The sequence below is a fragment of the Haemaphysalis longicornis genome, unplaced genomic scaffold (assembly GCF_048455015.1).
Source record: "Haemaphysalis longicornis isolate Haplotype H1 unplaced genomic scaffold, Haemaphysalis longicornis Haplotype H1 scaffold_2, whole genome shotgun sequence".
Classification (NCBI taxonomy): domain Eukaryota; kingdom Metazoa; phylum Arthropoda; class Arachnida; order Ixodida; family Ixodidae; genus Haemaphysalis; species Haemaphysalis longicornis.
Window position 1 is genome coordinate 163,168,623 of NW_027526295.1, and position 19,602 is coordinate 163,188,224.

The following is a 19,602-nucleotide window of genomic DNA, read 5'->3' on the forward strand; positions in this document are numbered from 1 at the left end:
ATCTTGGCGAGTTCTGAGCTGCGTGCGACCGAATGGAACGACAGCTTCGACGACGACGCAGCCTACGGGCGCAACTGGATGGCCTTCTAACGGAAGCGGAAGGCCACATAAGTGGGAACAGAGAGGCGATGGCTGGAGCGGTGAGTGTACTGCTCGAACGAATCAATGCATTTTATGGCCAGATAGAGAAGTTGGACGAGGCGGTCTTTGAAGAGACACCGGATGACCTAGTATACAGCGAGACGACAGACGCGGGACAATACCGCGACAAGGTTGTCAGCGCTACCGCGAACCTTCAACTGCTGCAAGAATCCCGGTCCTCTACGCCACGCCCGACATCCGTCCACCCATCACCGACTGGCAAATGCAAGCTTCCCCAGCTAAAGCTCCTCAAATTTGATGGGAACCGCAGATCGTGGGAGCGATTCTGGACACAGTTGTACACAAAGGTGCCCTTTAGAACAAATTCGAGTACTGTACTCCCAACGGCTGCGTTGAAGCATCACTTTAAATCAGTGGAAAACAGCTACCCACTAACAGCCCGACCGCCCAAAGGCTCCCTAGACGGTCCTTTCATTGGAGCAGAGTTCCCTACTGAAGAAACGATGCAACAGAATAAGATCTTCCGAGAAGCGTCAACGAACACGAGAAAATTGGCAAGCAACGACCCTGTTGTATCCTCCGTTTCAGAACAAGGAACGCCTTCACCGGAAAAGTCTTTTTCCTCGCTTTCTGGAGCCTCAAAAGTTTTACAATTTCACAGCAACAAGCAGTCGGACACCTTTTCGATCAAGTCCAAGATAATCCTGCACTCCAGCGAGTTGGCGCCACAGCCAGCAGAAAATCTTCGTGAGCGAACGTCTGAATTTCGAACCGAGTCCGAGAGACGCAAAGCAGAGAGAAAGAACGAGTCAGAAGACGTCATGCCGAGCACAGAGGGAGGCTTCAAGTGAAAGTTCACATGGTCCAGACAAGAAGCACAAAACCCTCGGTCGTTCAAACCCTCACAACGGGAACCTGGCTTGCAAACGAACCATGGCGTGACTTGAAGGCGCAGCAACACGCCCGATGGTATAAGCACTGGTGGCTGCGAAAACGATCTCGGCATCACAGGAGTGATGATACCAAGGATATCACGCCCAACCAAGCAAAAGAAACGTCCTTGAAGAAAAACTTGGGCTACACTGTGAAAGGCGACGTCCAATACAACTCTGTAGTTTGGGACAAATCTTATTGGTGGACATGATGGCATCGTCGGGCCCAGCAGTGTACGTTTTTCCTGGGGCACTACAGCCAAGCGTCCCGTACCCCTACTTAACCCTTTCGAAGCCCCTTAGCGCCATCTGACAGCGGGGGAGACTGTTGTGACTTCCTCTTCGTCACCCCTTGCAGCAGACAACGCTAACCATCATCATTTCATTACGTTTCACGAGCTGCCGCATGCTCATATGGGTGCGCCGGCTCGCGCCCGCTTCTTCTTCTGATTCCATAAAAGCCTCATTCGTATCACGACGTGTCGCTCCGCTTTCTGAGCATCGCGCCGCAGCTGCAGGACCCAGAGGTCCAACACTAGCATTCCTCCCCGCTTCCCTCCCGTCTCCCAGAGGTGCTCACCTTTCCTTTCCTCCTCTCCATGCAAGAACAGCGCGGCTGGCGCAGCCCCCCCGCCTCGGTGGGACTCCGAGAGCGTCTCCGTCTCCGGCTTTTCCGCTGCTTGATCCGAAGCCGCACCGCGGCCGAGCTGCCAGTTGCGGCGCCGCCAGCGGGAGCCCCCCCTGCCGCCGCCGGGTCCTCCGTCTTGGAGACGCGCCGGGCGGCAATACGCAGCTTGAGGGGGTCAGACGTCTGCTCCGGCTGGCGCACGATGGCAAACTCGCAGTTGGTCGGGAGCGAGCTCTCCTCGTCCGAGCAGCTGGCCGATGAGCACGAGCTGGAGGAGGAGGACGAGCACGAGGACGACGATGAGGACGAGGAAGAGCAGGATGATCCGTTGCTGCTGGCATCGCTGCTGCCGCTGCTGTTGCTTCGCGCCCTCGGGTGGTGCTGCACAGAAAGTGGGAAGAGCGCACAAATGAGACGCGAGGCTCGCAGGTTCTCGTGAAGAAACAACACACAAAAAAAGCGAGGTCTCGCAAGGGGCTTTCTACACCCATAGCAAGAGTCCTGTAATCTTTAAAAAGCTTACGAATAAAAAGGCCCTTGTACTGCCCGCAGCAGTGCTTCTATCCAGCGACTGACTGATTCACATTAGAAAGTAAGCACACATGAAAGTGTACCATGGAATTTTCAAACGTCGCAATGCATTGTTGCTCACTGTATTCTGAAGCGACCTCAATGCTGATGGAGACAAAAATGAAAGGACTGACATTGATCTACGATAAAGCAATGAAACACTGAAGCTGTGGGGCGACATTGCCTTAATCTGGACTGGGTAGCGCTCACGACAAGCAAATGCTAAATTTGAACTGTAGTCATTGGCTTAAAATGTGGCGTGCAATTAAATTCAATAATGCAAAGGGCACACCAAGCAAGCTGCTAAAGTACTGCATGAAACATTGTTTCTGATCTCAGTAGTTAATGACACAGTTTCGATCTCATAAAGTAGACCTGCCGTCGCATTCTTGCATTGGCGTTTTTCCGTCGAAAATGCATGACATGTGATGTCACTGCACTCCCACTTATGCCATTAATCGTCTCATATCAGGCATGTGGTTAAACACTTACAGTAATCAGTGACAAGAAAGCCATATTCGGATCATCCTTTAATGAAAGGAAGCATTATCTTGGTGCTTTCGGCCTGGTTCCAGGAGGAAATGATCTTTTTGCTCAGATTTTATTTTTCGTCTACAACGAGGACACAAAAGGTTGGCGGAAAGTGACACTAACAGCCCTACCTGCTTCGCTCTAAAACCGCATAGCCTAAGCTCTCAACGTCGATCGGCTGACAGGACACATGAACATGCCCCCACCTGATGCTGCGCTTCGCAGCACAACACCCCCTCACCCAGCTTCAGAAGAGAATTATCTTTTTGCTTGAATTTTTCTCCCTACAACAAGGTCGTCACAAAAACCACTGGTGCAAGCAAATAAAAATTCGGATCTGAAACAAAGTCTGCAGATTACGGCAACATAAAGTTGTCATAGCTCTCTCCTTCACAGAGGACAGAGGGGGGGGTTTAGCAAGCGACGTCCCGGCCCTTTCCAGCCGCACTCACGTGTGTCGTGCACATGCGCTCCTGGGAGCAGCGTGGAGAAGGGGCAGTGGTTCCAGTGCCAGGCAGGCCACTGTGAGCTCCGCCGGGGCCCAACCGTGGTGCCTGGCACCTGGCGTCGGCCATGGGCGAGACTCCTGCGGCGCTCCGCTACGTGCCCTGTCTCCTGCCACCTGCCACTGCCAGCATGGCTCCAGACACCGCCTCCTGAGGAACAACAGAGAGAGAAAAGAGGCGACCGCTCAAGGACGGTGACGGAGAAAGCCCCGTAGAAGAAGAGGGGATCTAGCGCTAGCAACCAATGCTTAAGGAGACATGCCCGCTAGCTCAACTTCTGCAAGGGCTGCCCATAGAAGAACTTAACAGAACCTTTCGGTAACTTCGGAACTGAATACAGAATGAAACTTGGCACATCGCAAAGGGAACTTTGAAAACTAGTTTATGGTGGTTCATTTTAAAAACAGCTACAGCGCAAATATAAACAAGGGCACAGAAAGACAACGGGACGAGCACTGTGGAAACACTGTGGAAGCGCTGCGGAGGACGACAGGACGAGCGCTCGTCCCGTCGTCTTTCTGTGTTTTTGCTTATATTCGCGCTGTAGCTACTTTTAAAATACCACCGAATCGCCCAACCGTACACCAATACTCACCAATACTCGCCCAGCAGTACACCTTGTTAGTTTATGGTGGGAGACAAAATTTGAGCCAGTAAACTAGGTATCAAAAACTATGTAAAACCTAGCACACTAAAAAAACTATGTCAAACCTAGCAAACAGGTGACAAAAAAAAAAAAAGCAAAATCAGAAAAAAAACTGAACCTTTTCGTTTAGAACTCTGTACTTTAAAGCAGCTATGAAATTACTTTAATTTGTAGTATCGCAGCATTTGAGGCTGGTGAAACTGATACCTCATGCTAATTTCTGCATAGTAAGCAGTTTGCGTGCCCCTACACGGGTATAACGGGCAGTTTTCATTTACACCCTTTATACAGCCACTAGTGAAGGTGCCTCTCAACTAGCACAGCACCAAGATTTGAATGTTTAATATGCTTATGCAGAAACGCCCAGCCAAAACTCGTCACCATGTGTGGACTCTGTTATGAGCAGATACAATTCAACTGTTAGTTGTGCACCTCCTGTGATACTTCTGTGAGGAATTTATGCACTATAGAAACTTACGGAAAACATCTTTTACGAGTCAAAGCTAATAAAGCAGCATGTTTTCATATAAACAGACTACAATTAAGCAGCTGAACACCCACAGTCGCCTGCTACCTCACGTTCCAGCTTGAACAGATAGCTTCTCCCCTTGGTCTTAAGACCAAGCGCATACCACTTCTTAGTGAAACACAGTGCAAAACCTAGCAACCCAGCAACCTAGCGACTGCAGGCTTGTTTACACATAGCATAACAAGTTGGTAAATACCTCCGACAAGTTCCGAGTTAAAAAACTGATCATAAAATGCAATTGTGGTGGAATAAATGCCCTGTATGTTGCCACAAAACTCGATTCCTTAGTCGTAAACTACTATGACAGAGAAGTATCAAAAGAAAGCTACTTTCAATTAATAATCCTCCTCTGTGTGGGCCCAGTTAATTGCATCTTTCTCATTTCCGCCAACATTTCAAAAGCACACCTAAAAGGAAGCCCCAAAACCAGCAATGGGAAAAAGCAAAATAAGTAGGGCCTATCACCAGCTACCGAAATAATATTTTAATGGCATTCAGGATCACAGGAGCTGCCCAGCCTGAAAAAGAGTCTACCCCGCTTCCCACTGCTTTTTCTCAAGAGCATAGAAGGCGTTGAGTCGCGCAATATAGCTTCATTGCTTCGTGCTTTGCCCGACGCAATAAATACTTACCAGACTTTCTACTACTACATTGCATTTGCATCTCTTCCTATGGTTTCCTTTCTTCACCTTTTGGCTCTCCTCCATGCATTCCTCGCTTCCTGCGATTCAGCCTTGTCATCGTAACTCTGTGGTTGACTGCACTTGGCCAGCACAGACACTGGTGGTACATTTAGGGTAGAAGCACTTTCCATCACAGGACACTGCGCGAATCACTTCAACAGGCAGATTGGCGACACTTCACACTAGTTTTGCAGGATCAGTGTTCTCCGTGGCGGGGGTGTGCCTGTCCTCCTTTCAAGGTGCTACGTGCACGCCCTCCTCATTGGCTGCGCCATCATGAGCCCCATGATGCAAGCAGTATACCAGAAATGAGAGCACTCTTGGAGTCGGGATAGGGTGCAGGATAAATTTTCACCCAGACTGAAAGGTACCAAATTTTCACCAATTTACTCTCTTTGCAGGAACCTCCCAGAAAACCTCTTTTCCGCTCTTTGCAGGAACCTCTTTGAGCACTTCGTGGTGTCTCTGTTCTCTTTTCTTGTCCTCGTCTGCATGCGGTATGAATTTTTCTGCAATGCAACACCAACTCGCCCAGGAATCCGTACTCGTGAACTCCCAGAGAAGGTTTATGTTAATCCGAGCATTTTTATGTACTTTTACTCTTTGCGCCATAAGCCATTTTTGGAGCCATCGCTCGGTCACACTGCTGATGCCAGACTTTTGTGTAACAGTGCATATAATGCTTTTGCGTTAAAACATGTGCCACACCATGCTTCCTCTTCCACAAGGATGGGTGAACATGGTGCTGTGTCCCACTGTTCACTTCTCCAACAAGTGGCATAGCTCCCGAGACGAGGGTGACTGTCTTGGTCGAGGCCATGGCAAAGGTATGGTTGTGGTAGTTCAACATGTTAAGGGGCAGTAGGACAAGGACACGCACCATAGCAGATGATGTGATGATTGAATAAGTGGCCGTCACAGCAGCAGCATGGTGCTCAGCGACAGTGCACGTCTTTTTCAGTGACAGTTGACCACAGCGCAGAATGCCAGCGAACTCTTCTTCCACTTCTTGTATCATGTCCCCGTGGTCGAGGCAGGCCGCAGCCATGGGCGGGTGCAGTGACAATGACCAATAAGGCAAAAACAATTATTACGAAGTCCTTGCCTTCGCTGATGATGATGATGAGTTGGATGAACACTGTTCCTGGAACACTTATACCAGCCACGACAGCGAAGAAACGTTGGAGCACTGGAAGCCACTCCGGACGAGAGTTCACGACAAAGTGGTCTTGTCTTGTCACGGTTGGTCTTGGCTTAATCGTCAGTTCACAGGCTGGGGACACGAAACAGCTTCACTAACCAGTCTTGCAAGCAGGGCAGGGAGTCAATCTCCCCCCAACCCTTTTCAGTAATTAAGCGGCAATGCAGCCAAAGGTATTCCAGAACTACCACCAGTGCCGCGAAATGATGTTAACCAGTTTTTGGGGTAACGAGGTCATTATATTCTCACTCAGTTCATTACAAAGAGCACAAAAGTAAATGCTGAAATCCATAAAGACATTCTGCAAAGGAAGGTTGTTCCAGTAGTCAGAGAAAAATGGCGAGAAGACACTGCACTTGTACTGTTCCATTACACCATTAGTCATGTTCATTAAACGAACTGTGTTTTAAAGCTGCATGACAACCCAAAGGTTCCTCATGCCTCATTCTCCCCCGACGTAGCACCTAGCAGACTACCGTGAGGAAGTTTCTCACAAGACAAAACTCAGATTTCCAAACTAGTTCAGTTCACCTATGTTCCTAGCATCTTGTCACATGGGCTGCACAATAAAGTTTTTACTCATGAATTAAACGAGCCTTTTGTGGGGGGCCATACACACATATGCACAAAAGCCTCACATTAAAAAGTCTGGTCGCTGTTTCCCTTGCAAACAAACGTAAGCAGGCCAGAAGTCAAACACTGAAGTATTCTCCATGGCTGGCAAGATACCAGGTGTGGAGGTAACGCAGGGGGGAAAATTGGACAGTCGTTACCATAATGACCGAGGCCCACGTACATATTGCACATTTTCGCAGTCTGAATAATATGATACAATTCAGTAAAGTTTTCAGCAGGAGGTCTGGCAGTGCAACAACAGTCTAGACACACATCTCACGCAAGTTTTTTCTTGTAAAAATACAAGATAAATAAAACACGTTGTTCTCTCTGTTTTTACATCATGCATACGTTACATGCATGTTGGTGCAACCATTTGTAGCTTTGAGTATTTTGCTTAGCTTCTCTGTATGATCTGCAAAATCTGCATAAACTAAAAACCACCACCTATAGAACACTGAACAAATAAATGCCCTTCTTGCTTAAGGATGCCTTAAAGCTGCTGTTACACGCTATGCCTTTCAGCTATCAAGAACTTGAGGGGGGTAGTGCAGTAGCGACAGGGCTGCATTTGTTCGCTAACTTGAAGCTGGACCATTCTTATTCTAATACAGGTTGAGAAGAAAAAGATTAAAATCCACCGTTCACTTCGTATGGGCACATTAGTGATCTAAGTTAATTGCCTTCCACAGACCTGCTTTACCATAATAACGTGCTAATCAGTATTATTATTATTACTAGAACCATGTGCATGGCAGTTTCTGAAGCTTGAGAATGGCGATAGCCTCACTAAATCGGGCATAAATAAAATCCAACGGTGCAGCATGCAACCTTTTCTTTAAGCCAGAACTACCCTTGTGAAACACCTTTACTGAACGAATATTTGCCTAAACAACACTTCGGCTTTTCTTTTGTGGCGACCCTGAAGTACAAACAATAGAAAAGAACTGCCAGTTTGCACCCCTAGCGTGTTACGAGCAAAGGAAGCTGTTATCACTGTGCCATCGGGGCCATTTATTTCGCGCTCCCAATACAATCTTGTAAGACACAGCGCATTCATTACGTTTCCGTCGTCGTGAACAGAAAGCTGCGGGGTATCGTACGTCACTGAGTCAATCCGTACTTTTATGTTCCGAAAGCTAAACAGATGACGTGGGCAAGGTAGGCAACGAATTCAACTCGTACCGCGTTCAAGCCACACGTCAATCATATCAGCCGGAAAGCTTCGTCCAGTGCAACCCAACAGAGTTACTTCTAATTGCTCACATTGAATTCAAGGCTTTGCAGGCCTGCGCGAACTCGATCAACGGAACATACGATACAGGCTTCTCCGCCAACCGGCACGTCACCACCTGGCGTCGCCGAATATTCGACGCGATTTTAACTCTTGAGCGATCGGTGCTAATAAGGTCCGCGATAGCGCAGAGATCACGCGCCCATGCATAATTTTAACTGGTGCTTCCGAGGCGCGGGGCTGCGCCCTGTTGTACAAACTAGGCTCGAAGCTATCCCCTAGTGCTAGTATGCGATAACGGCTTTCGAAACGCGTCAAGCGACGTTTTCTGTCTTTTAATAGCGCCCCAGAAAGTGAATAACGCCGCCAGCGCATGGATGTGGTATATCTACGTTACGTTCGTCAACCAGTTCCACCATGCGTGCACGGAGTTTACGGAGGTAGAACTTCCTCCGCAGTACTTCTCCACGTGAGGGGCGACCCAAAGCAGCCAATACACGACGAAAACAAGCGGCAAATGAGCCTCACCAACTGTTCTTGACACGCTACGCGGCTACTGCACGGCAAATCCGTGTGCGAGGCATCGCAGTCCTCGTCTTGCGCAGAGTCGAGGACGGGCTTTGTAGAAATACAGCGGAGCCGATCAGTGAACGGTACACAATTTGGATGTTCTACGAGGCACTTGCAATCGCCTGGCATAAACTTGACCCGTACGACTGCCAGGGCACCCATGCAGTTCCCTAATTGAGCAATTTTTTGTTTACTTTTTTTTTTCTCGCAATCCTCTTATCTAACCGCCAGGAAGTGGCATAGCGCCGCTTTTAAAAGTAGCCTTGGAAACGCAGCATCTCGCGTAGGAATCAACTAAATAGAAATCGACACAGAGCTAGCCTCAGAAGAAAATCGTGCAGTACTTATTGAGGAATATCAACCGCACGGCAGTAACGCTTCGAGAAGCTTTATATGCACGCTATGGTCAGCCTAGATCAGTTTTCATTAAAAACTTGAAGAGCGCGCTCGGCGATCGTCGCAAAGTCGCAGGCCCGTTCACGATCCCGGTCAAAAATAAAAGAATAATTTGAAAGTTTTAAAGTGTAATCGTTTATACAGCTCCCCGAATCAGTCCCCGACGCAGTGACGAGAACGGGGGCTTTGCTCGTGAGCTGCGAAAAATGCTACAAACTCACCTTTTCACGCATCCATTGCTGACCGCTTGGGCCCATGTCGGCGCACAGCACAACAGATCACACACACGCGCTTCTTCAGTCCCATCGCCACAATTTTCTAACAAAATCGCCCAGCATCCAGGTAGCCCCACAAATGCTGTTTTTCTTGTTTTGAGGACGAAAGCGTTGCCTTCAGGATAAACACATTATGGCCGCCAATCAACATGGCGGGAGATTCTCGCGGGCGCCGTCGGGGGAAATCCGGAAACGGGACTTGCATAAATCACAGTTGTGGCTGGAGGGCACGGACAACTTTTCTTTGAAAGTCTCGCTGAGTTGAGATCTCAAATTCGGCAAATTCGATGGCAACCACCATAAAATACATCGGCTGCTGCGTGATCCACCGGTCTTCCCAAGGAGGTTACACGTGATTAGAGCAGTGCACGGGCCCGGGCTGACCCGGAATGCCAGGCCGGGCCCGGGGTCGACGCCATGGGCCCGGCCCGGGCTTGAGTTCATGTCCCCGGTCGGTAATAGTTCCTACGTAAAGGGTTGAAAAGAGTATGAAAGAGTGTGAGAAGTCGAGCTCTATTTTTCAATCATACTGCACTAACTTGCCCAGCAGATTTGTTCATTAGAAGCAATGTTCTGAGTTTTTTTTTTTATGCGCTTCTCGTCTTGCTTGGTCCGAGTTGGCATTTTATGTACTGCATCAACATTTTATATTTGGGGGTATAACATACCAAAGATATGATTACAAGGAATGCCCTAGCGTGAATTCATACAACCTGAACCTTTGCACTTATATCTACGTACACGAGCGTTTTAGATGTCGCACCCATCGAAATGCGGCTGCCGTGGCCAGAAATTAAACTCGCATGTTTGAGAAATACCACAATTGAGCAACCACTGCAGGTAAAATCTTTCAGTGTACGATTCAAACGCGGTGCAAAAAAAATTTAGCAATTCCTGACACAGGCGCCCGCGCCTCGTTTCGACTCCCGCTTTTCGCCTTCTATACGCGATCACTCGACGTGCACGCGCTAGCCACCGCCATCGACAGATTCCTAAGCATCTCAGGAACCGACGGACACCACGCTTGACCCGCTCCGACCATCAGCAGCGACACAAGCCAACCACAGAGTTTGCCAGCGTCACCGCAGCTTATAGGCCTACCCTCAGGCCTAGCACGAGTGGCCGCTCTACAGCCATGCCGCAGCAAGAACACCTGCTCGCGCCCTCCGTCACGACACCGGAGCACGAGCAACACGTGCTACCCGCTGCCTGCACTGAGATGGAAACGGGCTCCGATTCCCATAGTGCGCCTACGCCTGCCGACGCCGGCATCAAGTTCCCGCCGCCAAGCACCGACCCGCCGCCCGCCACCTCAACCGAAGAAGACGCCGCTCACCAAATGGACTATGACCACCCCAGCGGCCGAATGTGCCCCCACCCAAACCTCTGGATGGAGGTCATCTACGCACGCCGAAAGACGACGCCGTCAACATCTACGCCTACGCCACCCCCTGCCACCGAGACGCCTCCAAAAGCGGTGCGCACCATATACCACCACCGCGCTTCCCACCGACCCACTACCTCACTGTCATCCGCCCACATGACGGCCTTGTGCCGGCGACTGGTCTACCAGCGACCTAGCGCGAGGTCTCGCTGCCGCAAGTAACATATATCCGCCTTGACCTTCCTCACCCTCGTCACCCTCCACGCGCAACCCAACACCAACCTCATCGTGGCTGGTACCTCCGACCCCCACCTGGCCGACCGGATCTCCAGAATAACCGAACTAACCCTCCTCCAGACCACCTACGCTGTCGACGCCTACATGAAGCCCCCGCCAGGCACTGCACGTGGCGTGATTCATGGAATCCCTGAAGGCCTCACTCAGGAGCAACTTCTAGAACTCACAGCTACCAACCGCCCCTACCTCATCCATTCCCGCATTATGGGCAAAACCAAGTCAGCGCTCTGGGCTCACCTTCGACGGAACCAGCACTCATTACGATATTAAGTTTGACTGTGAAATGATCCGCTGCCGACCATACCGTCGCGCCCTTCAAACCTGCACATGTTGCGGCGATATCAGGCACCGCCAAGATGTCTGCCCGCATGATGCATCCCAACATGCCACGGTGCCACAGCTTCGGCACTCGCGATCCAACACCGCAGCACACCTGCACTCCTCGCAGCAAGCTGTGCGACGGACCCCACCCAACGGCCCACCGCGACTGCCCCAAGCGGTATACCGACCCACTCCTCCACCATCTAATGAGCCCGCTTGACTTGACCAAGAACTCCAGCCGGTCAAGCACCGATGCCCACGATTTCCCGCCGCTCCCGCCACCGCAGGCATCGCTCATCCAGCGCCCTACCTGGCCTCCCCTACCACAGGTGAGCTGTTCAGCTAAATTACTCGCGCCTCCCACTGCTCCTATACCACCACCCCCTAACCCGTCTCACCCCTCCTCCACCCCCGACCCACTCACCGCCACCCTCGACAAATTCCAACAACACTTCCAGCAACAACTTGATGAACCTAAAAAACCAAGTTGATGCCCTCTGGCGACTTCCCCCTCCCCAGCCCGCCCCTCCCCCATCTCCGAGGACCGCATCATCGAACGTGTAACTGAAATCGTCAGTGCACGCATGGCCAACCACATTAAAGATGCCGTAGCAAAAGTTTTAAACGCCCAAGCCCAAACCCATGCTCCCCTCGTCAAGAGCTTCCAGCTTCTCACAGAACGCCAAGCCAAATTCGAACTCTCCCTCCAACGCATCCCGGACAGCCTCTCCCTTTCCTCTTATACGCCTCGAGCGCGGCCTGTAGGGGCGCCACTGAAATCCCCCTAGCGGCCCGTTTCGAAAGCAGGCGTGGGAGTCCGCGCCCCGCTCCCCTGTGCCGCCGCTGCTTTTGCGGCACGTTCACGACTGAGATTTACCGTTTGTGGGCGTTTGAAATTCATGTTTGTGTGGAGAAGTCACTCTGTTCGCAAATGGGGTGTGTTCACGAGGGTGTAAACGTTTCCGACGTGATCTTAGTGTCGTACTTTCGGTCTGTATAAGCGCCAGGTGTGTGTCACAGGCCAGCGTCGCGGAACCGGCATATGATGGAGCCGATTGTAGTTACACTGACATGAATTTACTAGCCGTGTCTCTGTAACCACCGGTTCCTCAGATGTTCATGCTACGGCTATACACTACGATTTAAATCGGTTTTTGCGCTTACATAACCAGCGAAGCACTCATACCTGACAGCACACCAGTTACGTTTGCCAATATTATACCTCAGATATTGATCACCACCATTTACAAGCCAGTCTGTGTTAATTTCGGGAATATTCAACAAAAGTACGATGGACAATGCATAATTATACTCGGGGATCAGCACACGACAGAGTCGTCTTGTCGTGAGGTGCGGGCCCGCAGACCTTCATCTGCTACATATATACTCTGCGAGCAGCGCGGAGACGGGCTTACAATATAATCCGCGTCCGCGACTAAATGCTTCTTCGAAATATCGTCATATATACACAGGGAGCCTGCAGAATGAACCAGAAACTCAAAATCAGATGTCCTTATTACATACCACACTCTTCCAACGACACATTTCATCGCTTGTTCAACAGCCTACCCTGCATACTTCCAAAAATGGGTCCGCCGTACGATCAGCTCTTCGTTGAAGTAGAAAAACAAAAGGAAAGTGATCGCGAGATTTATGTGGGATTACTAAAACGTTCATTGCTTGATTCCGCTCCGCATTTGTACACGGCGTCCCCCCCCCCCACACCGATTTCTCGCGAAATAGCAGTGCATTTCGCGTATAGTCGGTCTAGTGAAACCTACCTGGCTTAAGTTTACACGAACGTCTTTAGCATGCCACAAGCTGCACTGTTTTTTTTTTCATTTCCGTTAGAGCTATTATGTTTCTAAACTCTGCATTGCCAAGGCATTTATTTTTCTGTGGTTTCATTTCCTTGGTTCTTGCTATATGGCGTGTGTGGGCACATATTTAACGACGCACAGGCTTCGAATATACTTTACATTTTCACATGGTTTATATTCTTATAAAATGCATAAGTTATTGTCCAGGATTGGGTAATCACATCCCCGAAACATATTTTTCTGCGGCGTATATATGCGAAACGAAGCCGCATTTGTTGTCCACGCTGAAAAATGAAGCCAACCTCTCATTGTGCCAGTATCAGGTCTAAACGAGGCGTCAGCAGAATTCATTTGTGCCTGATGTTTTGGAGGTGCATGGGTGATATGTTGCTGCCGTCGCCGACGCCCGGAAGTTCGGCGACGAAGCGCGCAGAACCGCGTCTCAGGGTAGCTCTTGCAGGCGATCGCGTACTCTACGAAGACGCAGCTGCTTTTTAAGTGACCTAAACGTACTCTTTGCCTATAGTCGTCACCATAACAAGTTTTTTTAGGGCGCGGAAAGGCGAAAAGAAGCGAAATAGAACCAAAACACTCCACGAGCCCCTATCAGTCACGCAGCGCAAATCCCGTCAACGCCGCGGAGAAGCGGCGGCAGGCGGCGCAGCGATCGCGAAACTCGAGGCGTATAGTCCCCCCAAGCAGTGGCGGTTCCAGGGGTGGGGGGCGAAGGTGGCGGTCGCCCCCCCCCCCCCCCCCCAAAGAGGTCCTCAGTTTCTTATTTTTAGTTTTTTAAGCATTCCACTTGCGCGAAGTAAAAATCCCAGCGGGTTGCACCGCATACGCGCACACGCCTCCATGGTTATCACCACCACTTCAGCAGAATTGGCGCAAGGAGGGGAGCGATTCTTTATTCGCCTCGCCCCCCCCCCCCCCCAAAAAAAAAAATCGCCCCCCCCCCCCAAAAACCAATCTCTGGGACCGCTATTGCCCCCAAGAAATCCAAGCACTACCCGTATCATGCCTAACACCCTTATTGACACCATAACTGTATATAAATGGAACTGCCGCTCGTTCAACAGCAAGCGTCATCAACTCTCCCTCTTCGTCCAAAACGACCCCCCCCCCCCCCCCTTGATGCAATCGCCCTGTAGGAAACCAGGAAACCAACACCTCCCCCCCCTCCCGACTATAATGCAACGCCTTCCCGCAAGATCCCCAATCCCGCACGGCCATCCTCGTTCATAACTCCCACCAGGCACAACCGCACCGCCTCAGCCAAACCATCCCCCATCATGACCTTCGTCAAAATCATCTTGACTCGCCCCACACGTCCAAGCGTATACATTCTCAACATCTACAGCCCCCCGAATGACCACCTCAAGACCATAGAACCCTTCTTTCAAGAAGCGGTGCCGATAGCTGGATCCCACCCCCTTCTTGTCCTTGGTGACTTCAACGCCCCTCACTTGACTTGGGGCTGCCGCTGCGCCTCGAAGAAGGATACCGCCCTCCTCCAGACCATCCAAAATCACCACCTCGTCCTCCAAAACTACCTAACCGTCCCGACTAGAACCGGCAATTGCGTTAGCCGTGACACTAGACACAAGTTTGTTCCGGGCACCAGCGTACGCAGGGCAGGAGCAGAGGACGTAATCCAATGTCTCGGGGTCGGGGCAGTGGGCACAGGTGGGTGTGGCCTTGCGACCCTGCTTGTGCGGAGCCGGAGCCGGAGGCAGAGGGACCGCTCTGTTTGGGATATCCCACTTGTGGGAAGGAGCCGCGGGGCCTCACCGGTGGCCACTCGTTCGCAGGGGTGGCGGGCGGCCGCCTATCGCCTGACGACACCCCTGGCAACATCATAGCGCACCAGGGATGCGGAAACTGGGGCCATTGGGGAGTGGTGGGCTGCTTTCGCTAAATCGCCTGCAGCCTCGATCGTCGGGGGTTGCAGCCTTGTCCTGCAGATCGCGCAGCTTGGCAACTAGGGACATCTCGAGGTGGCCACCTCGCCCCCGTGGTGCAGATGCCTCCCTCACGCCAAGTAGCGCCGGCCGGGAGTCGCAAAAGATGGTGGCCGGTGGTGGTGGATCTTCCAGCACATGTCCGCGGTCAAGTGTAGGCCTGCCAGCTCGGCCGCTGTGGAGATGCTGGGGAACGGCAGCCGGCATTGCCGGTGGGCTCCTCTTGTCGGGGCAGTGCAGGCAGCAGCACCTCGGCCCTCACTTAGAAGGACCGATCATCTGTGTATACCAGGAGTTGTCCCAAGGGTCAAGCGGTTCCTGGTCTATGAGGGCAGCAGCTTCCTGGCGAATCCCGACCTCTGGCAGTCTCGCCCGGGACTTAACTCCTGGCAGCGTGTTTGTGACGTCTAGGGGTACGGCTGCAGGTGGAGGTGGGGGCAGAAGGCACGCCCTCTGAGGGACTTCAACATGCTGCCCATGCGGGATTGGCCTCTCGAGCGAAGCCTGAGGTGGTCACCCCCAGGTGCTCGGTGCAGGCGCTCCACATGCCGCAGCGCTGTCTGCGTGGCGAGCAGCTGGGTGGGCCAGCTTCCGGTTTCCGCCAGAGAGCTGGCCACTGGGGAGCCTCTTGGGGGGCCGACGCAGCGCCGAAGGGACTTTCGATGAGCCAGCTCCAGGGTCTTCCACTGAGCGTCCCTGAGCTTCACGAGGGGGAGTGCGTAAAAAACTCGCGAGACAGCGCAGGCTCTGTAGATACGGAGCGCCCACTGGTGCGAGCACCGTCTACCCTGTTTGGTTGATACCCCTAATGGCGCGGGTCATCTGGTCCAGTTGTGCCTCAACGGCAGTCCTTCGTGAGAGGCTTTCGTCGACGGCCAGGCCGAGGTAGACGGCTTTGCGTAGCCAGGGGAGGGGTCTGCGTTGAGATGCAGTGGAGCAGTGCGTCGGGCTTGGGCTGGGTGCGGATGGATCGCGATGGCCTCCGTTTTGGTCTCGGAGAGTTGAAGTCCCTTACTCGTCAAGTGGTTCGCCACTGCATCGAGGGCCGCCTGTAGGGACTGTTACGAATGAGCCCGCCGCTGTGCTTCCTTCAATACTCCTCGGCTGTGCGGCGAAGCCTCCACTGCATGCGCCTTTCAAGCAGGCCCTCCCCGTCGGTGACTCACGCTTGCAGCCGACAATTCAAACGCGTCGCTACACGTCTGGATCACAGGCGCCTCGCTGTCGGCGCGATCAAACTTCGATGTCGTGCCGACGCAACAGCAGAGACCCGCCCCAAGGACACAGAAGCCCCGCGTCCGCTGCAGACCTCCTCTTTCCCCTCTTTCGGACTCAGCGTGCGCCGCTATTACCGACTGCTCACGAACTCTGGAAAGAGTGTTGTGTGTGTCTGTGCCGTTCGTGACGTGTGCACAATCTAGAGGGGACGCTTGTTTTGACCGTTGGCGCTTTGGCTATAATGAAGACCCCCCAAGCGCTGTAGTTCATTCCTGTTTGAGCAGTGAATCAATGTTGTCACTCGTCTCGAGTACTGTACTGTAACCTCGCCCTTCAGGGCATTGTTCTTTGGCTTCGGCTCATCTCTCGCTCTGAAGTAAACAAGTTACGTTTGCCTACGGCTTCTGGACTTCTTCACGGCTGCAACATTGGCTGACCGCTCGCTTCTCACCACGCTACCAAACGTATGTCGGAGGCGACGGAGCTCAGCCTTCCCGCATGCAGCAACGGGTTGTCAGCGGTGGGATGACAACGCCGCAACAGGACGCGCGTTCCCGCCTGCCGATTTTGGTGGGGCCGCGGGTCCAGAGTGCCACGTCATCGGCAGTCTACCGGGTACTCCAGGGATTCCGGAAGACGGCTCAGCGGCTGACGCTGACTTTGTTGGTGTCATGCGATTACTTGCCCTCTCCTGCATGCCGGCGCGGTGCCGCCGAACGACGTCGACATGTGACTCATTTTGGTGCAGTTATCCGCGGTACGCGACAGTTGACAAGCTGCTACTGCACAATATATTAGCATTAAAGACAGCGACGTTAAGATTTGACCCTAAAAGTCGCATATGTGCGCGAAAATAAAAAAATTCTTGGAAAGCGACATTAAAAGTTAAACTCCCACCTCCCCTCGCGGGAACCCCTGTGCAGATGCGACGCATAGGCGGAGCGGCGAAGGGACCGCATTTTATAGCGCGCATAGCGTTGAGGGGACTGCGTAAGCCGGTCCCAGTCGATAACGACGTTGGCGTACTTGTAAAGCGGCGTGGACTCTAGGTGTTCGAGCCAAGCGTGGATGTTGCTTCGCCGGAGAACGGCACACCGGTTATATGCGCAGCGCGCCCGAAGGAGAGGAAACCGCGGAAGGGAGAGTACTGCACATGCGCCGGCCCCAGCGCGTCTGCCGCGGCTATGACGCAACACAATCCAACACAATCCACTTTAATCCAAATCCAAGCCAATCCAATCCAATGCCCCTCGCGAGAGAGTGTTCGCTATCGGAAAGGAGAGGGGGTGAGCGGCGGAGAGCGCAGCTGGCGCGGCGAGGAGAATGGGGGAGGGGTGGACAACGCCGCCGCCGACGACGACAACGACGACGACGCCGGAGGTACAAGGCGAGTGAATCAGATGCTCTGCATCTAAAAATAAAACGACCACCCACAAGTTGTTTGTTTTGGACTTTTCCCGTTCATAATATCCGCTGCATGCAATCCTTTGTTAGTTTTGGACAAACGTAGTTCTTTTCTCCTGTGTTTTTTACTTCCATGTTAACATATATGTTTATATTTGTTTTGCATTTCCATATGTTTCCTATGCATTCTATGTTTCATATGTTTCCTATGTATTTCCGTAACTGAATTATTTTTGTTCGATATATACCATAATTCGCTCTGTCCGGGTTCGTTATAGCCGGGTTTGACTGTAGTGAGAAAGGAAATCAGTATATCTGAGTGGGAGGGGGTGGTGTGGACGCTGGATGCTGAGTGGCCCGCCTCAGAAAGCCCGGAAGTCGAGTTCGCGGGAAGCCTCATTCCTTTTGAGGGAGGTAAGCCGAGGTGTCCGCAGTGTCTGGATGATTAAATGACTTGTTAAACAACTTTTCCGACGGCAGGATATTCAAATATAGGGCTATGTTACGGTGAATTACAATAACTCCGCGGCATCAACTGTATGGTTAGTCTCTCCTCCGTATACGAGCCAAAGGCGAAGGAAAGCCAAAATGAATACCAATAGCGCTTGCAAATAAAATACCGAGAGAGAGCTGGAAGGATAAAAAAGAAAATCGGGAAGGTTGCGAAAACCACACTTGCAAGGACGGCGCGCCGACGGTTAGACCAAGCCTACAACAGATTGACCCCGTCTTCGCAACGGACGCCTCAAACTTCAGAAGCATCATACAGTAAGAACCACAGGGGCCAGGGCACAGGACAGTCATCGGCGATTCGCCCGAAGCAGTTCGCAACTCAAGCGAATCTGAATAAACGAGTGGAACTCGGACGTTTCACATACGTTTCAGCCCCGATTGCCAAGCGCCAGTTTCCGCATAATTTAACCCGATGAGTCGTCTATATAGACGCCTAACTTGTCCACATCTGTCCCATCCGACTACCGAGCATGTCCCACCTGAGCGCACCCGGAAGTGCGGTGTGAAATCGGAAGTACATTTCCTGTTAAGTAGTGCTCAGTACTGGTAATGGTCGCTTTACATCGACAATTAAGATTCCCAAACACAAGTACTCCCGATGAGGTTTAGTTGGTGTAGCCACATGCGATCACGTACTGCTAGTCCTGGGTACTCAATAAACGTCAATACGTACGGAACGTATTCGGGATTCCGGGATGCCCACCCATGTAACACTTCCACCATGCACACCATGTTATGCTGCCAGCATTAAAGCACTTATCCGGTGACACTCGGCCTACATACACTACGACCTAAACTCGGCCTGCACTCGGCCTACACATCCGCTGCGTGCAACAACCCGGAAGTTTCCTGGTTTAACAAGCCGGGAGTTTCAAGCTTTTTTTAATGAGCCAAATCCACCTGAACAGAATTTCAGAAACGAACGAAAATTTATTCGCTGGCCTAAATGCAACGCTGTCAAAGCTAGCCGCCCTCATAGCTGACATATATGTAAACACATCATATCATATATAGCTTTGACAGCGTTTCATTGAGGCACGGTCACGAATTTTCGCTTGGTTCTGAAGCTCTATTCTGGTGACGTGAAAAAGAAGCTCCCCAAACAAGCTTTGATTCCAGAATTGGGAGCAAGTGGTAACAATTTTTCTATATTTTATAAAATTTCCAACATTTCCGGAATGTCTTCGTATATAAACCGTGGTTCTATTTTTAACAATATGTATATTATACAAAAATTTTACTAATACCCGCTGATATCGTACCTTA

General features: G+C 51.4%; 1 protein-coding gene across 3 annotated transcripts in view; it reads right to left on the reverse strand.

Annotated features, from left to right (window-relative positions):
* The window catches only part of Ash1 (histone-lysine N-methyltransferase ash1), a 70,631-nt gene extending 61,044 nt beyond the window's left edge, over positions 1 to 9,587 (reverse strand). For all 3 annotated transcript variants that reach the window (XM_077698548.1, XM_077698545.1, XM_077698547.1), the window contains exons 1-3: positions 9,365 to 9,587; positions 3,216 to 3,419; positions 1,615 to 2,043 (exon numbers count right to left, since the gene is read on the reverse strand). In XM_077698548.1, the coding sequence (XP_077554674.1) occupies positions 1,615 to 2,043; positions 3,216 to 3,338 (552 nt within the window). In that variant the 5' untranslated portion in view covers positions 3,339 to 3,419; positions 9,365 to 9,587. The remainder of the gene's footprint in view (positions 1 to 1,614; positions 2,044 to 3,215; positions 3,420 to 9,364) is intronic.
* Between the last annotated feature and the right edge of the window lie 10,015 nt (positions 9,588 to 19,602).